This window comes from Thamnophis sirtalis, unplaced genomic scaffold (assembly GCF_051295495.1).
Source record: "Thamnophis sirtalis isolate CommonGarterSnake01/CBP01778 unplaced genomic scaffold, rThaSir2_p1.2 scaffold_3, whole genome shotgun sequence".
Classification (NCBI taxonomy): domain Eukaryota; kingdom Metazoa; phylum Chordata; class Lepidosauria; order Squamata; family Natricidae; genus Thamnophis; species Thamnophis sirtalis.
In genome coordinates this window covers 125,894,285-125,909,280 of record NW_028261383.1, presented here as the reverse complement: position 1 = coordinate 125,909,280, position 14,996 = coordinate 125,894,285, and the positions used below count along the sequence as shown (strand labels likewise).

Here is a 14,996-nt window from a genome sequence, read left to right as displayed (position 1 = left end):
AGCACCGTTGGGACACCTGTGACCTGTATGATTAAGACATTGACCTGGATGGTTATAGACATTTCTCCTGCAATCTTAATTTTGTCTCACTCCAGGTTTAAAGTCTTGACCACTGGAAAGATATAAATACCAATACAAATGTAACTAATACATTTGCATGCTATATGGAACACATGATACATTGAATCCTTAGCAGTCTATTTCATTTACATTGATGTTTTATTTATTTACATCTATTGATAAAATGTTGTTCAAAACCAAAGGATTCTAGTGGGCCTGCATTCCATTCTTTCAGAAAAGAGATTAAAATAGTAAAACAACATAATAGCAAATCAAATAAAAATATTGTTTCTCAGTGACCATTAACACAATTCAGGATGTGGATTCCCAACTTATTCCATTCCATTTCTTTTATGACCTGCCTAGAAGTTAATAATTTGCCGCAATAAAATTTAAACGACAAAGGAAAATTAGAGAGTTAAGAACTTCTCATCCCATAACTATTTAAATTATTTAAAGTAACTCTTTATATGGTACAATTCCTAGCATGACTATTTCTATAATTATGTGAAAATCTTAAAAAAGTCATTTTGACAAATTATAAGGTTAGCTGTCATCCAAATATTAGTTATTTCCTGGTCCAGTTCTCTCCCCCCCCCAAAAAAAATTAGGTACTGATACCCCTGCAGTGTACTTTCTAGTATTGCTCCTCATAATATTGATACTCTGAATTTAGATCTAGAAAACTCTATGGGCTAAAACTGCCAGATTTATCCCCTCACGGCTCATCAGCAAAATATGCCTAGTGAAGAAGGAGTGGCGGTGGTGGAGAGTAGGGATAGTTTTAAATAAAGCAAGTAAGAAATGCTTCTATTTTCCACCCCAATTAAGCTGAGTAGGAAGACCACAATTATTGGATTGGGAGGACCTTGCAAGGGTAAAAAACTAAGCAGGACTGGGACCTAATTAATACGGTGATACAAACCCACAAGCATATTGTCAGCTAAACTACTGCCAAGAAAAGTACAGGTATATTAAGTTGCCAGAAGCTTAAGCTCTAATGAAGGAGCCTTATTTTGGACCTCCTCCCAGCGCCATCCTATACACTTTCAGCCCTTTCTGCTACGCCCAGGGGTTTGCTCCTAAATATGTGCATTGGAGGGACACCTTCAGACCCTTGCCTAGTCATGCTCAGCATAAGTGGCTTCTAGGAGTAGCCTTTTAGTCTGATAGCCTCCTGGTGAATTTGCTCTGAAAATCAAAGATGCTTTTTCAAGAGTCAACTGGACTTACTTGGTTTTTTTTTTTTTTTTTTTTTTTGAAGACGTTTCGCGTCTCATCCAAGAAGCTTCTTTAGCTCTGACTGGATGGTGGGGAATGGAAGGATTTATATTCCTTGCAGACAGCTGGTCATCTGCATTCTTTTAGAGCCGGGGTATCAAACTGGCGGCCCACAGGCTGGATGTGTCACACACAGGCCACGTCCACCCCAGCTCTGCGAAGGGGGAAATGTCACGAAACATCACGTGACGACAATGTGATGTTTGACACCCCTGTTTTAGAGAGTCGCTGAGGCAACCTGGAGGTATTAGGGTCATCTGAATGGTGCAAATGGGTGTGGAGCCTTCCTGAAACTGATGAAAGGACTGTGTTGTAGACTGGAGATAGATGATGTCCTATCTCTCCCCCTCTATTGAGAGAGGACTGTTCAAACACAGTCCTTTCAACAGTTTCAAGAAGAGTTCACACCCATTTGCACCACTCAAGTGATCCTGACCACACAGATAAACCTCCAAATGGCCTCGACGAATCTCTTAAAGAATGCAAATGTCCAGCTGTCTGGAAAGAGTGTAAATCCTTCCATCCCCCACCATCCAGTCAGAGCTGAAGAAGCTTCTTGGATGAGACGCGAAACGTCTTCAAAGAAAAACCCAAGGAAGTCCAGTTGACTCTTGAAAAAACGTCTTTGGGACAACCACGACGTGGTTGGTGACTGAGAATCTCCATTTCAATTTTCAGCGAACGTTGAGTTTTTACTCCGATCTGTCTAAGAGGCTTTTTAAACTCCTAAATAGATATGAAACTTTATTTTCGAAACATCGTGGGTCCACAACTTCTTCCCACTGGGTCGGGGCGCCCCTTGCGACCCGCCAGCCGTGGGCGAAAGCGACCACCCCGAGTATCAGCGATGCTTCCCGCAGCATTCATCACCGAGAGACCAGCCACCGCCGAGAAGAGGCGGCGCCCGCAGCAGCTGCAGAAGCTCCGCCTACCGAATCTTTCAGAGGGATTCCGCACCAAAGACGGAACTACAGCACGTGGGGACGAGGCTCTCTGTGTCGTTGGGGACGACCTTTCCCGGTTCCCTAAACGTAACTTCCGGCTTCCTGTTTCGCTTTAACTTTAGCGCTGCAGGTCTTTACTGGGATATTGATTTCTTGTCTCTTCCCCCTCTCCAAGGACTTGATGGGAATTCAGGCGCATAGTTGCAGAATTCGGTAATTCAGCAGGTGGGAAAAGCGATGGCTCTGTTTTCTTTTAGGAACTTTTTCGTATTAGCATTACACTCACGAATGTAGTATTGATGATTACTGTGGTTTCTTTTTATATGAAAAAAATATGCAAAGGAAGGTAAATATTTGTATTAGCTTAGTTGCCTGAATGAAGAAATAAGATCCTTAGGTCTTAACATAGGTTTTAACAGAATCCTTTGTTGTTTAGATGTTTGATTAGAGAGGGCTGTAAAGCAGTATATTGCTGTTATTAAAATTTATACTGCTATGTTAAAACTTGGAGCTGAAAATGAAATTTTATTTGCCACGGACACAAAAGGAACGCTGTTAGAAACATACGAATTTTTCTAGGTTTCCAGTCTAAGCAGGGAGTTTGACTAGAAGACCTTAAAGGTCCCTTCCAACTCTGTTATTCTATATTTCAATGTTATGGCAAATTTATAGAGCTACCATGTTAACAAGCTAATCAGATAACAAGCCTTGAGTTCAAGTCCTGCCTTAGGCATGAAAACCAGCTGGGTGATTTTGGGTCACCCATACTTCCTTTAGCCCAACGCACTTCACAGGGATATTGTTGTAGGGAAAATAGGAAGATGTGTTGGATATGTTCACCACCTTGAGTTACGGTATTTGTAAAAATAATAATAAAGGGATACAAATACATAAATAGAATATGTGGCAATGCTTGCATTTTAAATGGGATTTGTTAAAGGAAACACCACCTTGAGTTACTGTATTTGTAAAAATAATAATAAAGGTGGGATACAAATAAATAAATAGAATATGTGACAATGCTTACATTTTAAATGGGATATTGTTAAATGAAACCCCACCTTGAGTTATGGTATTTGTAAAAATAATAAAGGTGGGATACAAATAAATAAAATATGTGACAATGCTTGCATTTCAAAATTGTTAAAGGAAACATTCATCAGTAGCTATTCCCAGAACAAGTTGATAAATCCTTCTGAACTGACCCCACATCCTTGTAACTTGAATGTGACTGACATAAACAAATGCTTGACACATAACTTTTGTGTTTCATTGGAATACCAGAGTTCTCTTAAGCATACATTTACAATCATATTTTAAAATAGTGATAGAGCAGAATTAGTCTTCTTTATATTACAACAGTGCAGCTAGTCTAGGGAAAATGTGCTATATCCTAAGATTTGGCAAATTCACTTTACTGTGATCCAGGTGGAAGGAAGATTTAATTAAGATATTAAATAAATCTAAAGCTGAAAAAATTAATTAAATTTGGATCCTAAACAAAAGCAAAAAATTAGAATTAGAAATCCTGCCTACTCTAAAAATAAAATAAAAATCTAACAAATGCCATCAGTCACATGAACTTGCTGGAAGAGAAGCATTATAATCTTTATGTCAAAATTATTACTAAGAGTGTTATTGTGCACGGTTACCTAGCAATACTTTTATATACCATTCTGGTATTTTTGAAGATGGAATTGAATTACATACACTGGGATAATTGAAATGCACACATTTATAATAAGTATTGATACCTGCCATAACACCAAATGATGTTCTTAATACTGTTTTGTCTTCTATTTATCTAGCATCTACCAGTATGTCCCGAAATCAGAAGGAGTTGGCAGGCCTCAGTCGGCTTGAATACTTGCAGGCCTTAGTCACTGAATTCCAAGTGACAGATAGTTCAGGTGAGTGTAATTTATTGGTCAGTTTGTACTTCTACATTGACTTTTACAGGTGCTTTTTAATATTAAGAGTTCTTTTATTTATGTTGCAGATGCCAAAGAGCAAGTGTTGGCTAATCTGGCCAATTTTGCTTATAACCCCCAAAATTATGAATATCTGCGACAACTCAAGGTCTTGGATCTGTTTCTGGATATGCTCACTGAGGAAAATGACAATCTTGTGGAATTTGCACTTGGTAAGGCCTGGATTTCAACATTTTCCATGAAACAGAATCATTTCTCAATAGTTAGGACATAGGAGAAGCTAGCATATTAGCCTATTCCATTGCAGTGCTCAACTCTGTCTTCACTTTAAGCTGTGAAGAAGAACCTGTAATTACGTAATATATTGCTAAACCAAAAGTTCCAGAAGCCTCTGCATAAACAATGATCACAGAAGTGGGAAGACTAGTTTCCTCATCCTTGGCTTAAGAATTATCTGGCAAAGGTATGTAAGTAGGTTGAAGAACTGGGTAGGATATTACAGAAAATAGATTTAAAAAATGATGGCAAGAGGACACTAGCAAAATACATCAGCAAACATAAGGCAGAGTACAGCTAAGAGCAGTAGTATAAAATAACATTCTCTCAAATGGTCACCAAATGAACAGTTCAGTAGCGTACTTGTATCAGATATAGCACCAAACCATTTGTGGACAGAAACAAGATATCAAGTTGTCTTAAAACTACTGAAATGTAGATTATTATTAAGATGAGATTGACCAAACCACTCTGTTACTATCTTTACCACCTTATTTTCTTATTTTTCAGGAGGACTCTGTAATCTCTGCCTGGACAAAATCAACAAAGACTACATACTAGAGGCCGGTGGAGTGTCAGCTGTTGTCAACTGCCTGGCCAGTGCCAATGAAGAGACGGTCCTGTCTGCAGTTACAACTCTGATGTACTTGTCCACATCCCAGTCCCGCCAAGAGATCACCACCCTCCCTGTGATTGAGTGCATGCTGCGCTTCTCCCTCTCAAACAACAGAAGGCTGAAAAACCTGGCCACTATTTTCCTTGAGGATTACTGCAGCCTCTTTCAGGTGGAGCAGGCCAGGAACCTAACCAAGCACACGGCAATCGGGATCCCACTGCCCAAGGATGAATGCAGCCCAGGAGGCAGCCAACAAGATCCTCCCTGAATGAAGGGAAGGGAAAAGAGAAAAAATTTGGACAGATATTCTGCTTTAAAAATGACTGTAAATAGTCTTGAGAGTTTCCCTTGGGAAGCATACAGGGGACTTTCAGGACCTAGGGGGTCCTTTCGTACTCTGATGTGCTTTTCAATTCATTTTCAGGTTATTTAGAAATATGAACCAGGTGCCATAAACTAAAGGGCCTTGGTAAATATTCTAGACTTACTGTAGAGGGGAGCTGAGAGAATAGAAATATATGTTATTTGACTGATTATATTTTTCAGTAAGTAGCGGGGTGGGGGGAACATAATGAGTCAAAGAGCTGTCTTACATTTTAGAGCTGTTTTGTTTGTTTAATTAATAGGCAAACAACAAACATTCCATCCAAGGATTTAATATTTTAATAAATCAGTCAAGCGCATTTGGAATTAAGATACAATCTTATTCCCATATGGATCATCTGACTCGAAGGGCCTGTCTCTGTTTCCAATTGGCATTGGTGATCAGCAAATACTTCCCAGAGCTTTTTGATGGTGGCTGAAATAAATGTTCTTTTCTATATGCTTCACTTGGAGCGTTTGCTCTCCAGTATCGCCTTCCAGTCATTGGTCCAAGATTCAAGCCTTCTCCGTGGCGGCTGCAGCTTTAGATGTTTGTTGTGACAGCAAGAGAACAAGATGTGTTCCCAGTTTGGATTTGGCTCTATCCCTGAGAAGAAGTGGAAAGAGACATTAAAAATATAAACCATATAATACAGCACTTGGATGAAAAGTTGAAGTGGTAGCACAGATCCTTATACCTTTAATGATGTCTTTGTCATCAATGAGCAGATCAGCTGAAACAACTGTTTTATCTCGAGTCAGAATTAGTCGCTCCACAAATTTAGGACCCAAGTGCTGCGCAACCCATACGTACTGTCAAGTGATAAGAAAGCAGTTATTAGAAGAAAGGTACTTACAGCTTTCAAGAAAGCTCTTTTTACTATAAGACTTGGTAAAATTAGTAGACTTACCCTATGTAGCTTTAAGACAGAATGCTTGGATTTGTATCTCAAATTGCTGACACACTCCAAACATCCAAATTTTTTTGCTCATTTTGCAAAGCACTACATTATAAATCTTTACACATATACCAATCCCTTAAATTTCAATGAACACACTCACGAACATAATCTTATTTTTGAGTAAACAAGCATAGGCTGATAATCTAGCTCCAAGAACAGGTCTGGGTGATTGATTGATTGATTATTTATTTGCTTATTTATTTGATTTCTATAGCCACCCATCTCAGCAAATCACTTTGGGCCTACTCCCAATTCAGAAACCTGTATTACAGTTCCAAGTCGTAAAACATTTTAAAACAACAAAAACAGTAAAGGCCATAAAAACTCTAAAAATCATTGAAACGTCTAATTTGAGTACATTCAAAACAAGAATTCTGGCTTGTTAACAATATAGCCGGGAGGCGGGGCTCTTGGCGCATGTAGCAGCCCAGTCTCGGGAGCATAGCCAGTAAAGCCTTTAAAGTTGTTCAGAAGGCTAACAGGGTTAGGGCCATTCTAATCCCCAGAAAGAGGACTTTGCACAGAGCAAGGCCTGCTGCAGAAAAAAATTGTCTTCTAGTCCCCATGAACTAACATTCTTTTGCTGATGGGATCTGCAGCATGCCCATCCTATTTCCTTTAAAATTTCCTTTCCTTAAAATTTCCTTTAAAAATGAAAATTTGGCCTTAATGGTGAAAGTACATCAGGTTAGCGCTGCTTTTTTTTTTTAACAGAATAAAGGTTCTCACTATATGGTTCACAAAAAAGGTGATTAAAATGTATAGTGATTAAGAGAATAAAGTTGTCAAAAAGCAACCCTAACAGCTATTTTTCTATCACACAAGAATTAAAACACAATCTTACATATTATTACTTAGATATGGGTCATACTGGAACAAATTAAATTTATTCTTTGGTTTTCCAAAACATCTCTTTCAACCATTCAGGTCAGGGGTGTCAAACTCGCATTGTCATGTCATCACGTGACGTATCACGACTTTTTTCTCCTTTGATAAAATAGGGGTGGGCATGGCCAGCGCGTGACACATGTGTCCCATGGGCTGCAAGTTTGACACCCCTGATATACGTGATTATATAAAGCGGGAATGGATGACATTTTTGGCTGGAGGTTGTAAAAATATTTAGCCATATCTATATATTATGCCTAAAGTAGAAAATGACATTGCTAAGAAGCAGGTTTGATCTCAAATTTATGAGAGTGTTTTGTGACTCTGCAGTTGCTTAGCACTGTCTTTCAGGAATACCTTTTTGTTTATTATCAGAATTGCAATATGCCTTCTGTTACCTTTTCCACTGTTTTAGCCTTTAATTTCACTATATTCTTAACAAGGCTAGGGAATAGGTGGCTTCTGGATTTCACAAAACCTGAAAATCTCTGCTCTAGATCATAACTAAGAAGGGATGAGGCTTAGAACAGAGCAATCAGCTGTCTTCAAAGCTTTTATGCAATTTTCTCTTCCATGGGGATGCTCTAGGGCTTGGGAGGGGGATGTTTTTCTACGTACACTCAAATCAGGTCAGCCCATTCTTGAATTTAAATTTTCCTTCTGTTCGAGAGGCTGGCCTACAACTCTTCTAATATCTTCAAATGGGCTCGGCTGGCTAGTGATGATAGAAGCTGCCATACAGCAAAAATTGGAGAGCCACACAAACTGGCTTTCCTTGACTTTCCATATTTTTCCAAGCTTTGAAAGATAGCTCTTAAGACTGATTTCCAGATAATAATCTTTCCTATACAGTTAGTCAGTGATACTAGTCTGTTATCCTCATAATTTTGATGGAGGGTGGCATAAAACTTCATAATTTAATAAATATTGTGGACAGAAGATAAAAAAGCAAGTCTTTCATATCTTGGTGACAGAAACAAACTTAGGAAACTACTACATGAATCAGATAAAATAGCTTCAGCATCTTAACTATGCATATTTCATAAGATGCATATGTATAATTACATATGTATAAACTATTGGACAATATAATCCTTTCTAAAATGCCACTTACAAGTTTTAAAATCAGATAGTAGTAGCCTTTCCCGATTGCATATGCTGATTTGATTAGTATCGGATTAATATTTTGATGAATGGAGTGTATATTTTGTTTATTAAGGAGTATATATGCTTGGTATTTTTTTTCCTTCAAAGGGATCTGATTCTTTAGTGGCTTTGTAGTGGCAAGATTTCAGTTTGTATAGGGCAGTGGAGGATTTGGATTTTAATGGCTAGTAATCTTTTTAAGAGTTTAGTATCCTGGACTAAGACAGAACTTTTCTGTAAGCTCAGAAGAACTAAAGCCGAAGCATGGTATGAAAGCCAAACCTGTTCTGCAATTGTCTTGTTATTAGCCACTGACCAGGGAGGAGACAAGGAGGGAAAGCCAAAGAAAGAAAAGAGTTTTAAAACATACAGAATCCCTCATCTTGATTGATAGGTGCTTCGCATGTTAAGAGTGAAAGAAGGAAGAGTGACAATTGCCAACCTTTTCTGAAACGCAGTATTCATATTTCCGTAAAGGACTTGTGCAAATAAAAACTTCAGTGCTGAAAAGACATGATATTCTCCATTACAAGAAGAAAATGTATGCTGATGCCAAAGTGTTCTTAATGTCAAATGGTCCTTACTTGGGCATTTGAATCATCTCGTGCATTGCTTCAATAGCTCCTGGGATGGGCTGCAGACTCAGAAAGAAGCCAGGTGATTCATAGACCTTGGCTATTTTGTCCTAAAAAATGACATATTTAGAATTATGGTTAAGACAATTTAATGTTTAAAATTTAGGTAGCTTTAAAGATCATATAAAGAAACTAGGTGCCATGTTTTAAGTTCATTTCAAACCATGTTTCAAGGTATCAGGTAAGTAGCACTAAAAGCCAAGCTGTTTTTTAAAGCAAGAAATTAAAAATGGGTCATTGGTGCAAGGTATCATTTAAAATAGCGTGATTGTTATATTTCTATCTCATTCATTCTTTTTCAAATAAAATTAAGTTTATACTCTTGAATCTGTTCCTTACTCAAAAAGTAAAGTGAAAAACATTGTTGTAATTGAGGGATAGCAACTAAAGTGATTCTCAAACACTGGTTAGGTAAATAACTATAACTGCTTTGTAATTATTGAATGAATAAGCAGTGGAAGGACGAAGCATACAGTGTTTATTAAACTTGGTGGTTTGAAGATGTGTGGACTTCAGCTCCCAGAATTGAAGCTGGCTGGGGAATTCTGGTAACTGAAGTCTACACACTTTCAAATCACCAAGATTGAGAACACTGAACTAGAGATCATCTTTTTAGTAACACATGTATGGGTTGCATCAAGCTGCAATCACACACAAAACTATGATGGGGAAGGGAATTCTTTACTTTCTCCTTGAAGTCTAGGTAATGCCACTTATGCCCCAAAATGCAGAGGCTTGGTTCCTCCCGGATAGCTGTTCAACTAACTGCCGATGCCACTTCTCAGGATTGCAGAGTATCAGTGATCTCGGTCAAGGTATAGGTGAGAAAAAAACCGGTCTCTTTCCTTTGCCCTTCCTCTGGGAAAACAGCCCAGGTCTGCTAGAAGAGAGAGGGCACATATTGTATAAAGGGGTACCTCTGGCAATTTGTGTGGTTCTTGTACCAAAGGGATGCCCAGCTAAGAACAAAAAACAGGTATATTTATCTCCTCTCAAAAGTTTTGGTGTTAATTTGGAAAAAAAACATTTGACTTTGAGATTGTCATTTGCTCTTCAGGATATGATTTCAAACTCCTTTACTTTGTGGTCTTGAAGGCTTCAAGAAGGAAGTTTACTACAAGCCTGTTCTGGTTTCTCTTTCTGTTTCACCTAAGAACCAAGAGTTATGTCTCCCTGGTGATATAAAAGCAGGAGATAATAAAAAGCAAAGCCATCCTCAACTCCTGGACAGTTTTGCACAGTGGTTACACATTTCCACCTTTTGTGGTGCATCTTGACTTCCCAGTTTAGTCACTGCCCTGTGAGCTGCTGATTTAAATCCTAAGCAAATGACTCTGCTCAGCCTTTCAAAAGAAGGAGAGCCAGAGGCTGCCACCTGCTGAAGTTAGAAGGAAAGGTTTACAGCAGAATAATACCAGCAATGAAGCAACAGCTTTTATCAGTTCTCAAACAAGAGTACGGAGTATATATATATATATACTCCGTACTCTTGTTTGAGAACTGATAAAAGCTGTTGCTCTCCTTCTTTTGAAAGGAAATATATATATATATATATATATATATATATATATATATATATATATATATATATATATATATATATATATATATATATATATATATATATATATATATATATATATATATATATATATATATATATATATATATATATATATCCAATACAGTGCTTTTAAAAGTGGTCGCACTCTGAAGCACTCCACCAATTAAAAGCTCACAACATCAAGCTGATTTACAATGCTTCAGCTAAAACTTTATTTTAAAACTTTAAAGCTGCCGACTTTACCTGTACTGCAGAAATGCTCTCCCCTGCCTCAGAATACTGTAATAGTTGTACAGTACTCATTTATCAGCAAGAGGTGCTTTGGGGCTTGTATACTGCAATAATCTGGCACTCAGCTCAACTTTTGCAGTCTTTTGCTAGCTTCAAAAAAACAAACAAACACCCCGCTTCTTTAAGAGGTGGATTGATGAATGATTCCTTAAAACAAAAACGATTCCTAAAAAAACAAAAAAGGTAACCTGACAAAGTTGGGCAGGCTTTAAGGAACACTAGATGTATGTTTGGTTTGCATAGGAAATCTTCCAAATAATTTTCAAAGGAGATACAGAGGTTTTTTTTTTTTGTAAAGGCCCCTTAACGTTCCTATGTTTATCTCAACATGACCAGAAATTAAATTTTAAAAATGCTAGACGCTTCATATAAGGAGAAAACCTGAGATCTGCCCTATACAGTAGTTCTGCCCGTTCTCCTTTAGCTGCAGGAATAACCAAGGGGATCCAGAGTTCCTCCTGCCCCGGGATCCAGCTACTAGAAGCTCACCCCTAGGTCTTCCCGCAGGCGCCGGTATTGATCCAGCGCTGAAAAGCCCTTTCGTTGCGCCAGTTCCACGTGAGGCTCCTCGGGGTAGGAAGCGACAAAGTCGCGGAGCAGCCCGCCCTCGAAGTCGCTCAAGACCCCATCCATGTCCACCAGCACACGAAGCGAGGAGGGAGCCCCACCGCCGGCCATGTCTTTCAAGCGGCAAAGAGGCGGCGGCGCCGCCCCCAAGCCCTCAACTCAGGCCAGCAAGAGGAAGGAGGAAGAATCGAGGTTTTTCCGGCCGAATGGAGTCGCGATACGGAAGACCAAAGGAGATTTTCAAGTGCGGGGTCGCAAATCAAGGCGGAAAAAGCTGGAAGAAGCAAGAGTTGGAAGGGGCCTTGGAGGTCTTCTAGTCCGACCCTCTGCTCAGGCAACAAATGGCCGAGAACCTGGTGGGAAAGGAGTAAATCCTAGCCCCTTCATCGGTGACAGAAGGGAATTGGCCTCGCTCCGTTTGCCATGTCTTCATGGGAGTCCCGTTTTGAGGTTCATTTACCGAGCCTTTTTAAGAGCGCATTATTCCACCAGACGACTTTATATACCGTATATATATAACCTTGAATAATTTCAAGGGAACGCCAGGATACTTTGTGTAAATAGCATCAAAAGGTAAAAAAAGATTTCCCAGTTTTAATCCTAAAAAATTGTTTAAATATTTTTTTTTAACCTAAAAAATAAAAATAAAATCAGCGGGTATCAACCGGTAAACAATTAGACTTAGCAGACGGTAAACATTTATTTGGTGATATTGCAGTTTTGATTTTGCTGAGGTCTGGGTTTGAACTTTAAAGTCAAACGTGTTTTCCTGATTTCCTATAATTTGTAGATGGGTTCATCTGAAGCCAGAGTCATCTGAGTTAACAGAAAAACTGAAGCAAAAGTTACAGGTTAAGTTTGCAGAACTACAAACTAGTCAACCATGTGTGTAAGAATCAGTCGGGGAAAGAATCCCTATACAGCAGTTTCTCAATCTTGGCAATTTGAAAATGTGTGGACTTCAACTCCCAGAATTCCTCAGTCAGCAAAACTAACTAGGGAGTTGGTCCAGGCAGATCTAGTGTCTTATGGCCATTTTTCAGTGACAACCTTTGCAACAGCCCCATGGTCATGTGGTCAAAATTCAGGTGCTTGGCAACTGATTCATACTTATGACCGGTGTGTCCCAAAGTCATGTGATCACCCTTTGCCACCTTTTGACAAGCAGTGACCAGATTCACTTAACAACCAGGGTTAGTAATCAACTAGTGATTCACTTAGCAACTGTGGCAAGAAAGGTCGTAAAATGGAGCAAAACTTACTTAACAAATGTCTTACTTGACAACAGAAATGTTGTGCTCGATTGTGATTGTAAGTCAAGGACTACCTGTACTTTTGTTACCACCGCTTATTCTTTTAGCCTTTTTAGATAGCACAGAACATTATCTTATATTTTATTCAACACTAAAACGTACATTTTTAGTTAACCTTTAGTTAACTTTATAGGGATTTGGGTTTTATGGTCTTCTGTTATCTCAGCCTTGTAAATCTATAGTCACTGTCCTTAGAAATTTTAGACAGATCGTTGTAATGTTATAACTGTTAATTTCATAGCTCTCCGTTTTTATATCACACTAATGAAAGACCAAAATAAAGATATTGCAGTATAAAAGCACTGGTATCCAAGTCTGTAGTTCCAGAATATAGTAGATATTCACTGAATTTATTGAACTCCAAAGACTCTGGACATCTTCCCAACTTAAATGAAACGTTAAAAAAACACCAATGTGCAAAGAACAACATAATCCCCAACCTCATCAACCTCTAATCTATCCCATATCTTGGGAGATGAAAAAAAGGATTTTAAAGGCAGGCAAGATGGGGTTGTACTAATCTCTGGAGGGAAGCTATTCCAGACAGCAGATTCTATGACAGGGAAGCCTACTTTCTTGAGTTTCATTAGATGGCATTGCTTAATTGATGGACCCAAAACAAACCAATGCAGTCAAAACACAAAGTATCCAAAAATGGTGACATGTTTCTGCTTCAAAACAGCTTGGCATTGGGATACTTAATACAATGACTTTCTCCTATATAATATAACCATTCCATACATTTTTCTGCATCCCATCCTTACTTGAATTGTGTGGCTGGTAAGCTCCCTGTTGGGAGAGCGAGTGCGTTTAGAGAAGCATTGTGAGAGTTGTGTTGGATACACACAAATCAACATACAGAGACACTGCAGTTTAAATAGACTTTTACTTTCGTGGAAATAGAGGTATCAGAGTCCATCAAACAGTCCAAGTCATACACGGATAAGACAGTCATCAATGTCTTTCAGTTAGTGGATAATCCAAATAATCCATAATCATACAAACAGTCTGGTACTCAAAGTTTGCTAGCAGTTGCAAAACTTACAATAGCTCACGGCACTTCTAAAAGCCAGCTTCCAAAACACTCAGATCAGATCAGCCCAGCATCTAACAGAGGGCGAACAGTCATTCTGGCTCCCTCTTATGGCCGATTGAGGAAACAGCAACCAATCACATTTTACAGTATGATTTAAAGAAACAGGTATAGCATTGTTACATGGTTTATATATTGCCAACCCAACCATTAGATTATATTCCTAACAGCTGGGATATAGGAAAAGAACTTTCTGAATTGTGGAACTTTCATCCTTTTTCCTAGTTTATTTTCTTTGATACTGTCAGCCTCTGTTTTGCTTGCTACGCTTGCTTGCTATTGGCTGCCATAGGAATGGGTGTGTGTGTGCATAGTATTGAGGAAGGGAATTATATTGTACTGGAGGAGTCTTGTTCTCAGCATCCTCTGTGCATGCTGGTGGCTGATGTTTGGATTGGGTCAAGGCCAACCTTTTCGCATACCAACTTGATGAGGCTGTTTGAAGATGCACCCCACATGACACATTAGGGAGTTGCAGATTGGACAATGGGTTGGGGAATTGGGGGGAGGGTGCTGGGTAAACATTTGATATGTATATATTCCCGCCCGTCTGACTCAGATCTTGCTTTCCTTTTGCTGTTTTCACTTCATATCTAGTAAAAGTACTGTGTTTCCCCGAAAATACAACAGGATCATATTTTTTTGACCCACAAAATATGGCCTTGGGCTTATTAGAGGGGGAGGGCTTATTGTTTTGGGGTTGCCGGGCAGCTGCTTCCTTGCGAGCGGGCTCCTGAAGAGCCGGGCAAAAACCTCAGGGACAAAGCAGCCATGAGATGACCATGCTCACGAGCAGCCACCCGGCAAACCCCCTCTTCAGCTGGGCAGAGTACCATTCACTGACCTAGGGAATATCCCTAAGGCGCCAAGCCATGTGGCACTCTACTCGCCCCCCAGCTCCTGCAGCTTAGCACATTCGGGATACCCCCTAGGTCAGTGCATGGAGCTCTGCCCGGCTGGAGAGGGGGGTTGCATGAGCGCCTGCTCCGCCCCCAGCTTGCATGCCTCCCAGCCTCACCATGCTCTGGGCAAGCTGTCCTTGCAGCTGCTGCTTAGCTCCGAGCAA

The 14,996-nt window shown here is 39.3% G+C and overlaps 2 protein-coding genes across 3 annotated transcripts; one reads left to right on the top strand and one right to left on the bottom strand.

The window, feature by feature from the left end:
* The first annotated feature begins 2,357 nt into the window (after positions 1-2,357).
* On the top strand, positions 2,358-5,938 carry ARMC7 (armadillo repeat containing 7). Of its 2 annotated transcripts, none has more exons than XM_014070545.2 (4): positions 2,358-2,510; positions 4,094-4,195; positions 4,285-4,428; positions 5,003-5,938. In XM_014070545.2, exons 2-4 carry the CDS (start codon positions 4,105-4,107, stop codon positions 5,374-5,376), a joined length of 609 nt encoding a protein of 202 aa, XP_013926020.1. In that variant the 5' UTR covers positions 2,358-2,510; positions 4,094-4,104; the 3' UTR covers positions 5,377-5,938. The 2 variants fall into 2 exon arrangements, with proteins under 2 accessions (XP_013926020.1, XP_013926022.1); XM_014070547.2 differs by having other exon boundaries at positions 2,372-2,498.
* Positions 5,749-11,673, bottom strand: NT5C (5', 3'-nucleotidase, cytosolic). The gene is made up of 5 exons (XM_014070544.2): positions 11,447-11,673; positions 9,052-9,152; positions 8,910-8,970; positions 6,170-6,284; positions 5,749-6,078 (listed from the first exon to the last, which is right to left on the bottom strand). The coding sequence occupies exons 1-5, from the start codon at positions 11,633-11,635 to the stop codon at positions 5,936-5,938; spliced, it is 609 nt and encodes a 202-aa protein (XP_013926019.2). The 5' UTR covers positions 11,636-11,673; the 3' UTR covers positions 5,749-5,935.
* Between the last annotated feature and the right edge of the window lie 3,323 nt (positions 11,674-14,996).

Bases quoted from the DNA above. Each gene is read 5' to 3' on its own strand.
- ARMC7 (XM_014070545.2), top strand. From the start codon at position 4,105: ATGTCCCGAAATCAGAAGGAGTTGGCAGGCCTCAGTCGGCTTGAATAC. The intron at 4,196-4,284 runs GTGAGTGTAATT...TTTATGTTGCAG, and splicing joins CCAAGTGACAGATAGTTCAG to ATGCCAAAGAGCAAGTGTTG. The intron at 4,429-5,002 runs GTAAGGCCTGGA...CTTATTTTTCAG, and splicing joins TCTTGTGGAATTTGCACTTG to GAGGACTCTGTAATCTCTGC.
- NT5C (XM_014070544.2), bottom strand. From the start codon at position 11,635: ATGGCCGGCGGTGGGGCTCCCTCCTCGCTTCGTGTGCTGGTGGACATG. The intron at 9,153-11,446 runs GTGAGCTTCTAG...GTCATTTTTTAG, and splicing joins GCCTGCGGGAAGACCTAGGG to GACAAAATAGCCAAGGTCTA. The intron at 8,971-9,051 runs GTAAGGACCATT...ATGTCTTTTCAG, and splicing joins GAGATGATTCAAATGCCCAA to CACTGAAGTTTTTATTTGCA.